Source organism: Dasypus novemcinctus, chromosome 3 (genome assembly GCF_030445035.2).
Source record: "Dasypus novemcinctus isolate mDasNov1 chromosome 3, mDasNov1.1.hap2, whole genome shotgun sequence".
NCBI lineage: Eukaryota > Metazoa > Chordata > Mammalia > Cingulata > Dasypodidae > Dasypus > Dasypus novemcinctus.
The window spans coordinates 14169346-14188169 of NC_080675.1; the positions used below are offsets into that span (position 1 = coordinate 14169346).

The window sequence follows — 18824 nt, forward strand, 5'->3', positions numbered from 1 at the left end:
TTTGTTGGAGTTCTCTGTATGGGGTTTGTATTATTTTTGTAACTGTTCTGTAAGTTTGAAAATATCTCAAAATTAGGTTAAAAAAAAAACATAAAAAAGCCTCCAATAAGTCAGACAAGACAAATATTGTATATTCTTGCTTACATGAAATACCTAGAATAAGCAAATTTCATAGAGACAGATAGTAGATTACAGGATGTCAGGGGTTAAGGGTGAGGAAAATAAGTAGTTATTGCTTAATGGGTACAGAGTTTCTGTTTGGAGTAATGAAAAAGTTGGGGTTTTGGATGTTAGTGATGGCAGCGCAGTATTTTGAATGTAATTAATATCACTGACCTGTACATTTGAAAGTGACTAAAATGGGAAATTTTGAGTTGTATATTTGCTACACAATAAAAAGTTTAAAAAAGAATCTTAAATGGAAATAATTGACTATTATCTTTTTATACTTTCAGTCAAGGATTATGTGAAAACCACTGACTTCCTGTAATCACCAAAGCTATTACAAGAGTGCTAAAGCACTTCCCCAGAGGAAGTTGATTAAAGTTTAGAAAAAATGTGACTTTCTGCCCAGCAGTGTGCTGGTTTAAATTGGCTTGATTATTTAAACTGTTGATAGCTTGAAATCAGCCCTGGTGGGAATATTTACACTACAGAGATCAGCACATGTTATAAATCAGGACTTTTTTTCTCTGCAGAAAGCTGATTTATTGGCAGACCACTCTTCCAGTCCTTAGTGTTACTTTCTGACTCAACGTATAAACCAGTAATGTATTCAAATCATGAAATGTTAATGAAGAAAATATTTCATGAGGCTGACTCTTTTATGCAAGCTGTCTGAAGGATTTTCTATTTTAAACATTGACAATTCCTAAAATTTCATTTAGAGATCAAACACTAAGGACAGATTGAAAAAAATAAGATGAGGCTGTAAAGCCTATAGGAAAGGAAATAAAAGTCACTTTCTGACAAAGACAAATTTGTAGGCTCAGGAGTAACAAGGGTAAGACCTCCTATCAAATTCTTAAAATAACAAGACAAAGTCCTCCATTATACCCATGAACATTATTATTCTTAGTTCTAGTGTTAGAGAAGCATGAGTCTACATTAACCAGAGGAAAGCCTTTGCAACAGAAACAAGAATAACTGTGGTTTAAAACATGTTAGGTGCATTACCATCCCCCAGTGTGGGACATGACTTCTGGGGATGAGCCTCCCTGGCACCGAGGGATTACTACCAAGCACCAACTAGCAACACAACGGAGAAAGACCTTGACCAAAAGGGGGAAAAGGTAAAGACAAATGAGTTTATACGGTTAAGACTTCAAAGTGAGTCAGGAGGTCATTCCAGAGGTTATGCTTATACACGTCTCAGTAGGATCTCATTGACTGCCAAAGTAAATACTACCCCAAACAGGGGGGCTCATGAGGGCTCTGGAAATATTCAGACACTACAGTCAGGGCAGATGGCTCAGGAGTTTGATGTCTTGCCAGTGTGTCCTACTTTGGAATTTATGCTCCCTCAGGTAACAGAGTTGGACTCAGTTGTGGTTTCACTAAACATGGCTCTTCTGATCCTTCTATTCAAGAGGATAAAATCTTTGGGCTTTCCATGTGCCAGCTGGGCCCTGAATCTTAATGGAATTGCAACACCTACTCTCCAGTTCACTGGACTCACCCAGGACAACTAACAAGGAGATGATGATGGACAATGACCACCCCAAGAAACTGAGAGAGTCTACAACTGCAAGCAAGAGAGTCCTATCCATCTGCCCCATGTGATCAAACCCCCTCTCAATTAGAGGTAGAGTGGACATCACCATCGCAGAATTCTCAAGATTGGGGTATGAACTATGGACTAATTGTCCATTGACTTATTGTAATTCTAGCAATGGAAGAAATTATATCATTAATGTGGAGGCAGTGGCCACTGAGGTTCTGAGGGCAGGGAGAGGGAAAAACAACTGAAATATGGAGGCAATTACAGGACTTGGGAATTGTCCTGAGTGACATTACAATGACGGATACATGCCATTACATATCTAGCCATAACCAACAAAATTGTGTGAAAAGACAGTATAAACTACAATATGAACTATAATCTATGCTTAGTGGCAATGCTCCAAAATGTTTTTATCAATTGTTAACAATAGTGTCCACACTAATGAAAGATGTTGTTAATGTGGGAAAATGTGGGCGGTATAGGGAGCAGGGCATATGGGAATTCCCTATATTTTTATTTAACATGTATGCAATGTAAATATCTTTTTTAAAAAAATAAATACATTAAAAATATAAAAACTGTTAGGAAGTCAGGAGACATTCACAGTGACAGTAGAGTACATTTTCTTAAAATTGAGAAAATCATTTAGGAAAAGGCTCTTTTAACCTGAGATTTTACAACTTATCTTGCAGAAAGGCAGCACTATGACCGTCTGGAAACTGAAGCAACTACAAAATTTTCACATATTTATGATAAAGAAGAAAATTACCTACAGTAGGCTGTCAAGAGACATTTCAAGAAAGTAAGTCTAGGGGCACTTCTTGGGTATCCATCAGACTCATGTCTCACTCAGGCTGTAGCAGAGCATAATATTTACTGTTTAAGAGGACAAACTTAGGTCATGAAGAGAAAAGTTGCTTTCTATCTGCCTTTGGAAGACAGAACAGTATTTAAGACAACACTTTTGTCAAAAATTTATTAATGATAAAGGGTAGAGACTTCCAGGAAGATGGCAGATTAGAGAAACAGAGGACTCACTTCTCTCCCAGGAAATCAGCTGGAGGACAGGCAGAAACGGCCTGGAAAAAAAATGTTCTAGGGTTTAAGACTCCAGAAGGACACTAACCCAGAAAATAGAATGACACAGGAAAAGAATCTCAATGGGAAGAACTGTGAGTAAAAGTTGCAGCTACAGCTGCACCCCCTTGCTTGCCCCCACCCTCAGAGCAGAGAGCTTTGAATTCTCTGGCCTCTGACCAGTGACTATGGACACAGGGAGCCACCTCCCCAGGAAACATGAGAAAGGAATGCAGCCTAAGGCTGATTTAGCTTTTGGCCAACTAATTTGGTCTGCTGTGTTCCACAAGCCCTTCTAGGCCATTGTTGCCCTGGGAGTCAGCACTGGATGAAAGAGATTTAACCCTCACAAACACTGTCCCCACTGATCAGGACTGATTGTTGAGGATGCAGTGGGAAGTTAAATTATTTCCTACCCAGGAAAAGGGAGGGGATGTAGCCAAAGGTTGGAGAACAGCCTCTCAGAAAGTTTGACTGCCAGGCTCTGAATAGCCTTGAGGCAGGAACCTCAGTCACAATGTTGTGGTCACTGTTAGAGCAAACACACTCCGACCAGGGTTTGAACTGAGAGGACTGCCTGCCAAAGAACACACCTGCTGGAAGACCAAGGATGTACATGTGAAGGAACTAAATAAAGGAGGATTTTTCAGGCATTTACAACTTCCCTCCCCAAGGCCTTTGGAAGTAGATCTGTAACCTTACTGGGTCCATGTCTTGAATTTCAGCAACTAACAGGGACAATTCTAAAGAACTAGAACAGGTTAAACCAAGAATCAAAGAACAGCATAATACACTAAATCCCTATGCAAAAGAAATTGAGCATTAGAGTAAACTCACCATAATAATCAGATAACTAGAGAAGTGGACTTGGCCCAATGGATAGGGCATCCGCCTACCACATGGGAGGTCCGTGGTTCAAACCCTATGCCTCTTTGACCCACGTGGAGCTGGTCCATGCGCAGTGTTGATGCGTGCAAGGAGTGCCATGCCACACAGGGGTGCCCCCGTGTAGGGGAGCCCCATGCACAAGGAGTGCGCCCCATAAGGAGAGCCGCCCAGCGCAAAAGAAAGTGCAGCTGCCCAAGAATGGCGCCGCACACAGAGAGCTGACACAACAAGATCACAATAAAAAGAAAACACAGATCTCTGGTGCTGCTGATAAGGATAGAAGTGGTCACAGAAGAACACACAGTGAATGAACACAGAGAGCAGACAACTGGGTGGAGGGAAGAGGAGAGAAATAAATAAATAAATAAATCTTTAAAAAAAAAGAAGAAGAATCAGATGACTAGACACCATCAAAAAATTATAAGCCTTACTAAGAAAATCGAAGAAATGACCCAAGTAAAGGAATACATCAAAGCCCCAGATGAGACACGATATTTGAAACTAATCAGCGAGGTTCATACAAATCTAAATCAAATCAACAACTTAAAAGACAATATGGCTAAAGAGATAAAAAACATCAAGAGGACATTGGCCAACCAAAAAGAAGAATTTGAAAACCTGAGAAGAAAAACAACAGAGCTTATGGGAATGAAAGACATAATAGGTGAGATTAAAAAACACATTAGACACAAAGAACAGCAGACTTGAAATGACAGAAGAATAAATGATGCGGAAGACAAAACAACTAAACTAGAAGAGAATGAAGAACAGAGAAAAAAATAGAAAAAATAAAGTGTATCAGGGAGTTGAATGATAACACAAAGTACAACAACATACATGTCATGGGAGTTCAAGAAGGAGAACAGAAGGGAAAAGGGGCAGAAAGAATATCTGAGGAAATAATGGCTGAAAATTTCCTAACTCTCACAAAAGAAATGGATTTACATGTCCAAGAAGTGTAGCATACCCCAATCAGAATAAATTCAAATAGACCTACTCTAAGACACATACTATACAGAATGTCAAATGCCAAAGATAAAAAGAAAATTTTGAGAGAAGCAGGGGAGAAATAAACCATCACATACAAGGGATGCCCAATAAGACTTATTGTGGATTTCTCATCAGAAACCATGACGGCAAGAAGACAGTGGTATGATCTAACTGGAGAAAAATTGCCAGCCAAAATTCTTTATTAAGCAAAATTGTCCTTCAAATATGAAGGTGAGTTTAAAATATTAACAAATAAGCAGAAACTAAGAGAGTTTGTAAAAAGAAAAAGAAAAAAAGAAAATCTACCTTTGCAGGAAGCATTAAAGGGAGTCTTACAGCCTGAAAGAAAAATACAGGAGACAAAGGCTTGAAGGAGAGTGTAGAAGGCAAAACAAGCAAAAAGGATAAACAAGTGAGTAAACAGACAAAATTAAAATATGGCATATGAAAATCAAAGAATAAAATGATGGAAGTTAATAAAACATTAACAGTAATATCACTGAACGTGAATGGATTAAACTCCTCAATCAAAAGATATAGGCTGAGAGAATAGATTAAAAAACATGAGCCTTCCATATGCTGCTTACAAGAGACTCACTTTAGACCCAGGGATACAAATTGGCTGAAAATGAAAGGCAAGAAAAAGATTTTACATGTAAATAGTAACCAAAAAATGAGCAGAGACATCTATGCTAATATTGGAGAAAATAGACTTTAAATGCAAAAATGTATAAGAGATACAGAAGGCCAGTATATATTGATGAAAGGGACAATCCACCAGGAAGAAGTAACAGTTGTAAATATCTATACACCCAACCAAAATACTTGAGGCAAACTCTGGCAAAACTGAAGGGAGAAACAGACATCTTTACAATAATAGTTGGAGACTTCAACACACCACTCACATCATTAGATAGAACAGCTAGACAAAAGATTAATAAGGCAACAGAACAGCAAACGAATCCCAAAATAAGCAGAAAGAAAAAAATAAAGATTAGAGCAGAAATAAATGAATTTGAGACACAAAAAGCAAACCAAAACAAGAGAGAAAAATCAACAAAATCAAAACCTAGTTCTTTGAGAAGATAAAATGTGTAATCTAGACTAACAAAGAAAAAAGAGAGAAAATGCAAATAAACTAAATTAGAAATGAAAGAAAGAGGGAAGCAGACATGGCTCAACTGATATGGTGTCCTCTACCATATGGAGGATCCAGGGTTTGACCCACAGGGTCTCCTGACCCGTGTGGTAAGCTGGCCCACGTGCAGTGCTGCTGTGTGCAAGGAGTGCTGTGCCACGCAGGGGCGCCCCCACGTAGGGGTGCCCCATGAGCAAGGAGAGCCGCTGTGCATGAAAAAAGCTCAGCCCACTCAGGAGTGGTGCTACACACACAAAGATTTGATACAGGAAGATGACGCAACAAAAGAGACTGTTTCCCAGTGCCACAGGATAATGCAAGCAGATACAGAAGAACACAAACAAATGGACACAGAGAGCAGACAACAGGGAGGAAGGGGATAGAAATAAATAAAAAAAAATTTTTTTTAATGAAAGGGGGAAAATTATAACTAACCCCACAGAAATAAAAAGAATCATTATGGGAAACTATGCCAAGAAACTAGACAATCTAGATGAAATGGATAAATTCCTAGAAACACAAAAAGAAACTACAATGATTCTATGAAAAACAGAAAAACTCAGCAAACCAATCACATTTAAAGAGATTGAATAAGCCATCAAAAATCTCCCAACAAAATCCAAGACCAGATGGCTTCACTGGTGTATTCTTTTTTTTCCTTCCATTTGCTGGTTTGTGGTTTGTTTTTCATTTGTTTTTTTTGGATTTTTTAACTATTTTGTACATTTAGTAATTGAAAAGACTGGTGTATTCTACCAAGCCTTTAGAGAAGAATTAACACTGATCCTGTGTAAAGTCTTCTGAAATTTTAGAGGAGGGAAAATTACCCAACACGTTTTATGAAACCAACATCACCCTAATACCAAAGCCAAGCCAAATAAGACACTTCAAGAAAAGAATACAGACCAATCTCTCTCATGAACATAGATGCAAAAATTCTCAACAAAATACTTTCAAATAGAATCCAAAAGTGTATCAAAAGAATTATACATCATGACCAAGCTTTATTTTGATTATACATCATGATCAGATTTATTTCTGGTATGCAACGGTAGTTCAACACAAGAAATCAATCAACATAATATATCACATTAACAGACTGAAGGAACAAAACCACATGATCATCTCTATTGATGCAGAAAAGGCATTTGACAAAATCCACCAATTCAGCATCCTTTCTTGATAAAAAACATTTCAAAAGGTGGGAACCAAAGAAAATTCCTCAATACAAGAAAGGGCATATATGAAATGCACATATACAAAATACCCATAGCCAACATCGCACTCAATGGGGAAAGGTTGAAAGTTTTCCCTCTGAGATCAGAAACAAGACAAGGATGCCCACTGTCACCACTGTTATTCAACATTGTGCTAAAAATTCTAGCTAGAGCAATTAGACAGGAAAACAAACAAAAGGCATCCAAATAGAAAAAGAGGAAGTAAAACTCTTACTACTCGCAGATGACATGATCCTATATTTAGAAAATTCCAAAGTATCTACAACAAAGCTATCTGAGTTCATAAACAAGTTCAGCAAAGTGGCAGGATACAGAATCAACACACAAAAAATCAGTAGATTTTCTGTACACTAATATTGAACAATCCGAGGAGGAAATCAGGAAAAAAATTCTATTTACGATAGCAACAAAAAGACTAGGAATCAATTTAAACAAAGATGTACAAGACCTATAATCAGAAAACTACAAAACAAAGCTAGAAGAAATCAAGAAAATCTAAACAAATGGAAAGACATTCTGTGTTCATGGATTGCAAAACTAAATATTGTGAAGATATCAATCCCACCCAAACTGATTTATAAATTCAATGCAATATCAATCAAAATTCCAACCGCCTACTATACAGAAATAGAAAAGGCAATTATCAAATTTATTTGGAAGGGAAAGTGCACCTGAATAGCCCAAAACATCCTAAAAAAGAAGAACAATGGAAGGATTCTCACTGCCTGACCTTGAAACATTACAAAGCTACAGTGATCAAAATGCCATAGTATTGGCATCAAAAAAGACACATTGAACAGTGGAATGGAATTGAGAGTTCAGAAATAGACTTCTACCTCTACTGTAAACTGGTTTTTGATAAGACTACAAAGTCTAGTTTACTGGGACAAAACAGTTTCATCAACTAAATGGTGCTGGGAGAACTGGATATTCATAACTAAAAGAATGAAAGAGGACCCCTATCTCACTCCCTATACAAGAATCAACTCAAAATGGATCAAAGACCTTAATATAAAAGCCAGGACCATAAAACTACTAGAAGAAAATGCGGGGAAGCATCTTCAAGATCTTGTGGTAGGTGGTTTCTTGGTTCTTACACCCAAAGTATGAACAATCAAAGAAAAAATAGATAAATGAGACCTCCTCAAAATTAAACACTTTATTATGTCAAATGACTTCATCAAAAGGGTTAAAAGGGCAGTTGACTCAATGGGAGAAAATATTTGGAAATCACATATTCGGTAAGAGTTTAATACCCAAGATATAAAGAGATGCTACAATTCAACAATAAAAAGACAAATGACCCAACTAAAAAACGAGCAAAAGAACTGAATAGACATTTATCCAAAGAAGAAAACAAATGGTGAAAAAACACATGAAAAAGTGTTCAACATCACTAGCCATCAGGGAAATGCAAATCAAAGCTACAATGAGATATTATTTCACACCTATTAGAATGGCCACAGTTAGAAATACGGAAAACTACAAGTGTTACACAAGATGTGGAAGGGTAAGGATGCATATTCACTGTTGGTGGGAATACAGAATGGTACAGCCACTGTGGAGGACTGTTTGGCAGCTCCTAAGGAGGTGAATATAGATATGCCACATGACCAGGCAATAGCACTACTAGGTATATATGCAGAAGAACAGACATCTGTACAAAAATGTTCATAGCAGCATTATTCACAATTGCCAAAAGATGGAAACAACCCAGGTGTCCACCAGCAAAGGAATGGTGTGGTAAACAAATTGTGTTGTATACATATGATGGAATATTATGCAACTATAAGAAAAAATGAGGTGGTGAAGCATATGAAAACATGGATGAACCTGGAGGACATTATGTTGAGTGAAGCAAGCCAGTCACAAAAGGACAAATACTGTATGATTGCACTATTATGAACTAAACATTTTGTGTAAACTCATTGAATTAATAACTAGAATACAGGTCACCAGAAAACAGAATGAGGTTAGAGAATGGGAAACTGAGGGTTCATCTGTGCAGAACTGGTAAAAAGGTTGTTTGTTAAATCTTTGGAAATTAATAGAAAAGGTGAAAGCATATTATAGTGTTTGAAACTAGCAGTGCTATATGGGTATGACAGTGGTTGAAAGAGAAAAATCTAAGGCCATGTATATTATAAGAAAGAAAGCTAAAAAATGTAACGTGAGATTGTATAGCATGTGAAATATGAGTATGGGTAATATTACATATTTAAGACTTTTTCTTTGAAACTGAACAAATGTATGTTAGTTACAAGATGTTAATATCAGGAAAAAAAACAAGCAAAGCAAACTATAGACAGGAGTATATAATAATATATTAATAATCTTCCAGTGAGGGTAAAAAAAAAAAAGAGAAAATATATTAAGTGAAAGAAACTAGACACAAGGTACTACATATTACTTGACTCCATCTATACAACATACAAATACAAATAAACTAAAGAAACAGAAGAGAATAGCAGCTATGTACAGCAGGGGAAGCACAGGTTAAGAAGTGATGAGGGTTTTTTTAAATTATTATTGGAATAATGAAAATGCTCTAATAATGATTGAATTGATACATATTCAACTATGTGATTATACAAAATACTATTGATTGTACACTGTGGATTGATTGTATGCTTTATTCATGTGTATTCATAAAAATTAGTTTAAAATAACAATAATAATAATAAAGGGCTACAAAGTGTTTTGTGAATTCATTTGGGAGCCTATTTTAAAACATTACATATTTCACAGTAAGTGTCACTCTTGTAAGTATATAGATTTTTGAAGAATAAGGTTCATAGCCACAGGCATTAATTGACATATTGGTGTGTTTTCTTTTATTAGGCACTGCCTATGTTCTTGAGAAATTCTTGCCCCTCTAACTGAGAACATAACAGGATTCCCCAGGATGGGAGTTTAATATTTTCTTATTGTGTGGGTCTCCATCCACTGAGATAACATACTATGACAAGATGAACATTTTCATATTCCACAGAAGCATGCCCCAGGTGTGCACTATCACACATATCCCCCCAATCCCAAGGGCCTGCACGAGTAACTCTCCCCTACCAAAAAAACTTTCCCATCATTATAGTTTTAACCGTAGGCCTACAAATTCCCAGAGTTCACCTGTTCCTTCCTCCAGCCCTCTCTCCAGTTCCAAAGAGTTTAACCCAACCTCCCCCACTCCCCCTCACATTCCAGCACCATTCAACCCAATCATGTCACTGCACCACTATCACCCCCATCCACTGCCCAACCACCCCCTTCCACCTTATCATAGATTTTGCTCATATTGAGCATTGACTCACCACCTTCTACCTCCTTTCTGTCTCCTGATAACCTATCTTCCAGATTCGAGCTTTATGAATCTGCTCAATTTGCTTAAGTCATATCAGTGAGGTCATGTAATATTTGTCCTTCAGTGATTAGATTACTTCACTCAACATAATATCTTCAATTATAACAAACGTAACACACTAATGAAAGATGTTGTTAACAGGGGAAAGTGGGGGGCAGGGAGGTGAGGTATATGGGAATCTCCTATTTTTTGGGGGGTACTGATTAAAGCTGGGGCCTTCCTTGTACGTGGGAAGCCGGCACTCTTCCACTAAGCCACATTGGCTTCCTTGAGTTCATTTTTTCATTTGTTTGCTTGTTGTTTGTCTGTTTTTCTTGTTTGTTTTTAGGAGGTACAGGGTCTGAACCCAGGACCTCCCATGTGGGAAGCAGGCATTCAACCGCTTGAGCCACATCACTCCCCTATATTTCTTTCTTTTTAAAGATTTATTTATTTATTTAATTCCCCCCCCTCCCCCAGTTGTCTGTTCTCGGTGTCTATTTGCTGCGTCTTGTTTCTTTGTCCGCTTCTGTTGTTGTCAGCAGCACGGGAAGTGTGGACGGCGCCATTCCTGGGCAGGCTGCACTTTATTTCGCGCTGGGTGGCTCTCCTTACGGGCGCACTCCTTGCGCGTGGGGCTCCCCTACGCCAGGGACACCTCTGCGTGGCAGGGCACTCCTTGCCCGCATCAGCACTGCGCGTGGGCCAGCTCCACACGGGTCAAGGAGGCCCTGGGTTTGAACCGCGGACCTCCCATGTGGTAGACGGACGCCCTAACCACTGGGCCAAGTCCGTTTCCCACTCCCCTATATTTCTGACGTAGCATTTATCAATCTAAAGCTTCTTTAGGGTGCTGATGTGGCTCAGTGACTAAGTGCTGGCTTCCAACATACAAGGTCCTGGTTCAACCCCAGGCCCTGGGACCAAAAATAAGTAAATAAAGCTTCTTTAAAAATAAAATAAAATAAAAAAAGATGACTTTATAAAAAAGCATATAGACTACGGAGTGAGGGCAAAATATTGGTAAAAGATGGTGGTGGTGGTAGCACAACATTGTGAAAGTAATTAACACCATTGAATTGTATACTTGAAAGTAGCAAAAATGGGAAATGTTATATTGTATATAAGTTACCACAATAATTTTTTTAAAAAAGCATACAGAGTCTCTTAACTAGGAAAATAATTTTTAGTACCCAATTACAAAGTTCTCCTATTCTAAACTATGAAACTCAGTATCTTAGAAAAGGAATCTAGTTTTCCTTTTTAACTGCCTGGTCCTTTCGCTCTTTCCTTCCAGGGATCTTTGCTTCAAAGTTAGGATAGTGTTAGTGATTCTTTCCAATGTCCACTCCTAAGTAAAAACTACTCTCTCTAGATTCTGTGACTACTCCCTCCCCTCATTCCTTCTGGGGTAAGGGTAGTAATGACTCCAAAGTGTCTCATCCTTTGGTGTTTCACCACCCCTTAAAGATTCCCTTAACCCTGCCAAAATCTCTATAAATAACCCCTGCATTAAAATCTCAAGTATTCCATTTTACTGCACATTTATTTCATCAAAAGAAATAGTTTATTTAAAATACAAGGCTATAATTAAAAATTTTTAACTCAACATACCGTTCCTTCATCAGCAAATCTCTTGAGATAGTCTTTAAGTTCAGTCTTCAAGTCATTATATTCTATATCAAAACCACAAAAAAGTACTTAAACTTAAGGTAAGTTATTTGCTTTTAAAAACGAAATACTTATTACAGACATTTGAGTAAGTTAATATTTAAACCAAAATTGTCTTAAGAAAAACTTGTACAGAATTTTTTCCCAAATTCTCCCAAATTCTGTAGACTTCCTTCATTCTGATCTCTAGAGTCCTTTCTCTTTAAAAACAAAACAAAACAAAACAAAACAACAAAAAACCCCACCAAAATAAAACAGAGATATCCTCACTCCCAATAAGATTAGCTAAGAAATTTTTTTAAGGGTTTCCTATTTCTCTGGGATTCTAGTACTCTAAATAATCTTGGACTAGTCAAACCAATTTTAAATCCATTCATTCACTTAACAATTTGCATTATTTACAAAGCACCTTGAATGTTACAAAGATCTTTGAGATACAGTCTTTATCTTCAAAAAGTTTTAAGTCTAATAAAGATGGAAAGCAAATGAATCAAGTAGTTAAAAATAAAAGACAGATGCCATAAAAGGCACACAAAGGTACTGGCATTTGAGTGGAAATTGGCTGGTATGGAAATCACCAATATAAATTGGGCATACTGGAGGGGGAAAAAAAACATAAAAGCCTATAATTAAGGATTTGGAGATATTTTTCCCTTCACTGATTTCCTGTGAACCACTGAAGCACTCTCAAAAACTGTCAAAAAGATGACATGATAAATATAATGCTCAGTGAAAATTATTTCAATGGGTGGAAAAGAAATTGGTTTTCTATTATTTACTCATACATCTACTCATAATCGAAATAGCACATTATGGTTTCTCAAGCATGTAGTTGAGGCTACTACATGATTTCAAATTTTAACTTTGTTTTAAATTGAAACAGTAGGTATTTATTGTCCTTCTTGTACAATTTTTTTTAAATAGTGAAGGAAACTTTATTAATCTCATGAATTCTCACACACAAATAGTATTTACCACAGATAAGTTCCACTTGCTGCACTCTATTCATGCTGTTAAGGGTATCCATTAAAGGGTCTCTCCTATCAGTTCCCTGGTCAATCTTGCCTTTGTTTTCATAAGCCAGAACTGTGTCATATTCATCTGTCAGGAACAGGACATCTAGATCTCCATACATTTTCTTTAGAAAACAAAAACAAAACCAATTTCCCACTAGAATTGCATGTGATTCTCAAAAAGTCAATTACACGTGAACCATTAAAATTTTATAGAATTTTTTATTAGATAAAGAGCTAGAAAAATCTGATGCTTTTAGCAAAGAATTGCTTGAATGATTTATGCTTTTTGCTCAAATCCCTTTCAGAAATCCCCCAACTATACAGTAGATGTTGTTCGTGCCTATGAGATTGTTACTTAAAAACCATTAACTTACTGTGACATTCAAGCAGTTTGTTTCCAAGCAACTCTCTGACATGAAAAAAAGAACTACTATTTTCCACTAAAGATGAGATAGATAAACAAAAAGTATTATATAATTCTTAATTTCTTCCATAAGTTAGATAAGTTTTCAGACTACAGTACTATCTTCAGAGGAAATTTTAAAAATTTCCTATACTTCTTATAGCAATTCCATAAATATACTTTTCAGTTGCTTTTATTTTAGACATCAGTCCACAAAACACACTAACATTGAACATGATCAGTTACTCACCATACAATCTTTGCACGTACATAACTTGCTACGCCAGTTCAGGGGCCAATAGGTGGCAGTGTCTCTCTTAATAAATTGCTTAGCTTTAAGTGCCTGAAGTTTGCAGCCTGATTGTGATTCTGTGTTGAGACTTTGATTCTTAAGTGCTATCTGAAATAAAATTAAGTTTTGAAGTGTGTTTTTAACTATCATAGTTTAAATTTTGTAAAGTTATTTCTTTAGGTAAAAGATACAATTGAAATCCAAAGCTACAGAACTTACTGAATTAATTTTGCTTAAATTATATTTCTTTTATGGCTCATACTTCATATGTTACCTGAAGATCAGATTCAGAACTAGAGCTGGTACATGGTTCATTAGTCTGCTCTGCTTTAACTTCCTTGAGGGCATCTTTTCCATTTTCTGGGACATCCTCTTTGAGGATACTATCTTGATGATCTCCATTTTCAGTTTTGATAACTTCCTGATCACCTATTCCATCAACATTCAGGACCAACCCATCATCCTCAGCAGATATTTTGGTCACTGTGGGTACAATGGAAAAACACACACATACACATATCCACACCTATCAGACAATGAAGTTATATAATTTGATTAAAAATTATTTCAGAATCTGGAAAAGGAGAAAAGACAAAACTTATCTCTGAAAGAAAGGAAAAGTAAAGACCTAACCCAAAGACCTCAAGGTTTGAACAGTTCCTTTAAAAATATCAATCATTATATGGACTACAGAAGTTACTGTGTTAATGATGGGGGGATATGGAAAAAATATACCAAGTGTACGCTGTAGACCATAGTTAGCAGTAATAGTCTGATGATGTTCTCGTGTTTTATAACAAATGTTCCACAACAATGTAGGGTGTTGGTGGAGGGGTGTTGTATGGGAATTCTGCACTTTATGCAGGATTGTTTTATAGGTTCTCAATTTCTTTAGTAAAAAATACATTTAAAAAAATATATCAGGAGTAGATGTGACTCAAGCAGTTGAGCATGTGCTTCTCACATGAGAGGTCCCAGGATCGGTTCCTGATGCCTCCTAAATAATAACAAAAACAAACAAGCAAAACAAACGAAAAAATCAAGTCAGGGAAGCCAATGTGCATGAGTAGTTGAGTACCAGCTTCCCACATATGAGGTCCAGCAATAAATAAATAAACAAACAAATCACTATTTAAGCACTTTATATTCAAAGAAGAAAGAAAAATACTGCAGATATTAAAGATAAATGATGTAACTCAAGAAGCAAGAGACAACAGAAAGCGATTTAACTGCAAGCATGGATAGAAGAGTAGTTTTGCAAAACCAGCCATCTTTTCCTTATTAGTGGAAGAAATTTTTAAAAATGGGTATAGAAGCAGAAATACTGTGATGGAGAGAAGAGATATGATAAGGGAGCTCATGTTAGATGACATTTCAGTTTAATGGGAAATGAAACTATCAATTAATGGGGAAGGAAATGAAGTGGGATAAATAGGTGGGGGAGATGTTGCAAGGACCAATTAAGAAAATCCAATGAATGAGAAATACATAAACGTCCAGTATCTGTGGAAAGTGAGAAAAAGATTGGAAAGGGTGTGAACAGAGCAGCAAGTTTAAGAACTTTGAGGCAAATCCAAAGTGTTTAATGATTTTAGGTGTAGCTAGGTTGCTTGTAGTTTGTATGGTAAAGTGTTACCTAAAGTTGAAGAGGGGAAGAAATTAGGAGGTCAGAGCCACAGATGTTATAAGTTAACTGACACCTTAAAAGTTAATTCACTGCCTGACCTTGAAACATATTACAAAGTGGTCAAAACAAAATGGTATTAGCATAAAGATAGACACATAAATCAGTGGAATAGAACTGAGAACCCAGAAATAAACCCTCACCTATACAGTCAACTGGTTTTTGACAAACCTACCAAGTTAATGTTAATGGGACAAAACAGTCTCTCTTCAACAAAGGGTGATGGGACAACTGGGTATCTATAACCAAAAGAATGAAAGAGGACCCCTATCTCACTCCCTATACAAGAATCAACTCAAAATGGATCAAAGACCTAAATATAAAAGCCAGGACCATAAAACTATTAGTAGAAAATGTAGGGAAACATCTTCAAGACCTTGTAGTAGGTGGCGGTTTCTTGGGCCTTATGCCCAAAGCATGTGCAATAAAAGATAGAATAGATAAATGGGACCTTCTCAAAATTAAACACCTATGTACCTCACAGGACTTTGTCAAAAGGGTAAAAAGGCAGCCAACTCAATGGAAGAAAATATTTGGAAATCACATATCTGATAAAGGTTTAATATCCAGGATATATAAAGAGATGCTACAAGTCAACAATAAAAAGACAAAAGGGGAAGCAGATTTGGCTCAGCTCATAGAGCTTCCGCCTACCACATGGGAGGTCCAGGGTTCAAACCCAGGGCCTCCTGATCCATGTGGTGAGGTGGCCCACGTGCAGTGCTGATGTGTGCAGAGTGCCATGCCATTCAGGGGTGTCCCCTGCATAGGGAGCCCCACACGCAAGGAGTGCGCTCTATAAGGAGAACCACCCTGTGCAAGAAAAGTGCAGTCTGCCCAGAAGTGGTGCCGCACACATGGAGAGCTGACACAGCAAGATGACACAACAAAAAGAGACACAGATACCCAGTGACGTTGACAAGAATGCAAGCAGATACAGAAGAACACACAGTGAATGGACACAGAGAGCAGACGAGGGGGGAAGGGGAGAGAAATAAAAATAAATAAATCTTTAAAAAAAAAAAAAGACAAATGACCCAACTTAAAAAATGGGCAAAAGACTTGCATCACTAATGATTAGGGAAATACAAATCAAAACTAAAATGAGGTATCATTTAACAACTATCAGAACAGCCACGATTAAAAAGACAGAGAACTACAAGTGTTGGAGACGTGTGGAGAGAAAAGAACACTTATCCACTGTTGGTGGGAATGCAGAATGGTCCAGCCACCGTGGAGGACTGTTTGGCAGTTCCTAAAGAAGTAGAATACAGATTTGCCATGTGACCCTGCAATACCACTACTGGGTATATATACCCAGAAGAACTGAGAGCAGTGACACAAACAGACATTTGCACACCAATGTTCACAGCTGCATTATTCACAATTGCCAAAAGCTGGAAACAACCCAGGTGTCCATCAACAAAAGAATAGATAAACTGTGGTGTATTCACATGATGGAATATTATGAAGCTCTAAGAAGAAATGAAGTCATAAAGCATATGACAACATGGATGAACCTGAAGAACATTATGTTGAGTGAAGCAAGCCAGACACAAAAGGACAAATACTGTATGACTGCATTACTATGAACCACATACACTGTGTAACATATTGTATGATTAAAAAAAAATTTATCAGTAGCCAGTACGTTTGAGAAATGTATGTTTTTATTCAACTGTGTTTAGTTTTTAATTGTCTATATTTTCAATTATTAAATGAACAAAATAAAGTTTAAAAAAAGAAGTAAATTAACTTTTACTTTGTAAAATAACACAAATAGCATTGTCAATAAAATAAAATATTTAACGCATCATGACCATTCATTGCTGATTCATTTGCTGAGTCAATTTCTTAATATATAATAAAAGAACTAAATGATAAATTGTAATACTACCTCCTCCCTAAACACTACGTCCTACATTTAAGAACACTTATTTTATCTTTATCTTTCAAAGTCCCATTCAAAAACTGCCTCCTCCATTTGCTCTAATTCTGATCTCATCCATCTTTAGCACAGACATTTCTGTACAAACTTGTTCTCAGTAGTCCCCCAACTAATCTATAATGCTTGAGAAGGAATATATAATCTTTTTTATAATTGACTCTAGTTAAAAATAGTTGCTAAAAATTTCAGATTAAACATACAAATTTCACTTCACAAAGACCCCTACCTGCCAATTGTGCAGCATAAGTCCATAAGAAAGAGCAGCGTTCCATACAAGCCTGGCACACCATCTCTTGGAAATCTCCACTCTCAGGGGGAATGGCACCAAGATGCTGTCATACAGAAAAGTTTTTTTCTTGTGATTTTCAAGATGTCCAAAATGCCCATTATTTTACAAATATTGCGATAATACACTGATAATAAACAATAATTAAAATGTAAAATATAACACTTGACTCAAAAGAAAAAAATCTTTTTATCTTTTTGTGAAGACAATAGTAGCTTTAAAAGGTAAAAGAAGTTTTCCTTACTCTTCCATGGAACCAGTCTTCACAGACAACACACTGGATCATCTCATCTGGAATCTATAACAGAGAAAAGCAGATTGTTTGTTAATGATTACATTGAATTCTGGGACATAGAAGTAACTCTTGGCATGCAGTAGAATTAGATATTAAATAATTCTTTACTAACTCTGAGACCCCTATCCATGTACTAGTAATAGGGCATGGGGAAAAAGCAGATCAAGGAGCCAATGAAATTTGTTCTATATGAACACTGATGTTAAATGTAAAGTTACAATGAGATGAACACTTTGCAATATCAAAGTTCCTTCTCATCAATTACCTACTATCTGATTATCAAAAAACTTTTAAAGTAGGGTATTCTCTTTTGCATAAACTGAGGCCCAGGGAGGTAATGTGACCTTACCACTGTAGAATGTGGCAACTGTGACTTTTTATCACATCATGCTGCAAAGTAAACTGAAACGTAAAAGTTACAATCTCTGGGTAATACGGACAGCAACAACTTTAATTTGAATAAATTAAATAAATCCTAGTCCTAGAAAAATTATATACCAAAGAGCATGAACTTTCCTTTGAATCATTTTCCTTTTATTCCTTGACTTTTATATCTACAGATTAACATTGCAGTGTCATTCAATCCTTTCCCTATTGTGGTTTCTTAAAGAAAAATAAAAGGAATATATAAAGAGCAATTTCTTCTTCTGCCTTGATGAATTTACCTTATTTTTTGTCTATTGATTCAACAGTGTTATAAGTAACACTTTATTCCATACATTAAAATATCCAGTTTTAAGATTTCATTTTTGTTAACTCAAAAATATCTTCGATTTTTTCTTCTATATAATTTGGTTCAATAATTATAGTCCAAGGCAATCAGAAAGCAAGGAAGAAG

At 36.5% G+C, this 18824-nt stretch overlaps 1 protein-coding gene across 1 annotated transcript in view; it reads right to left on the bottom strand.

Moving 5' to 3' along the window:
- Positions 1–18824, bottom strand: part of UBR7 (ubiquitin protein ligase E3 component n-recognin 7) — a 32827-nt gene that overhangs the window by 7327 nt on the left and 6676 nt on the right. The window contains exons 5-10 of the mRNA XM_058292368.2: positions 17936–17989; positions 17632–17737; positions 14048–14256; positions 13732–13881; positions 13038–13200; positions 12006–12067 (exon numbers count right to left, since the gene is read on the bottom strand). Coding sequence (XP_058148351.1) covers positions 12006–12067; positions 13038–13200; positions 13732–13881; positions 14048–14256; positions 17632–17737; positions 17936–17989 — 744 coding nt within the window. The remainder of the gene's footprint in view (positions 1–12005; positions 12068–13037; positions 13201–13731; positions 13882–14047; positions 14257–17631; positions 17738–17935; positions 17990–18824) is intronic.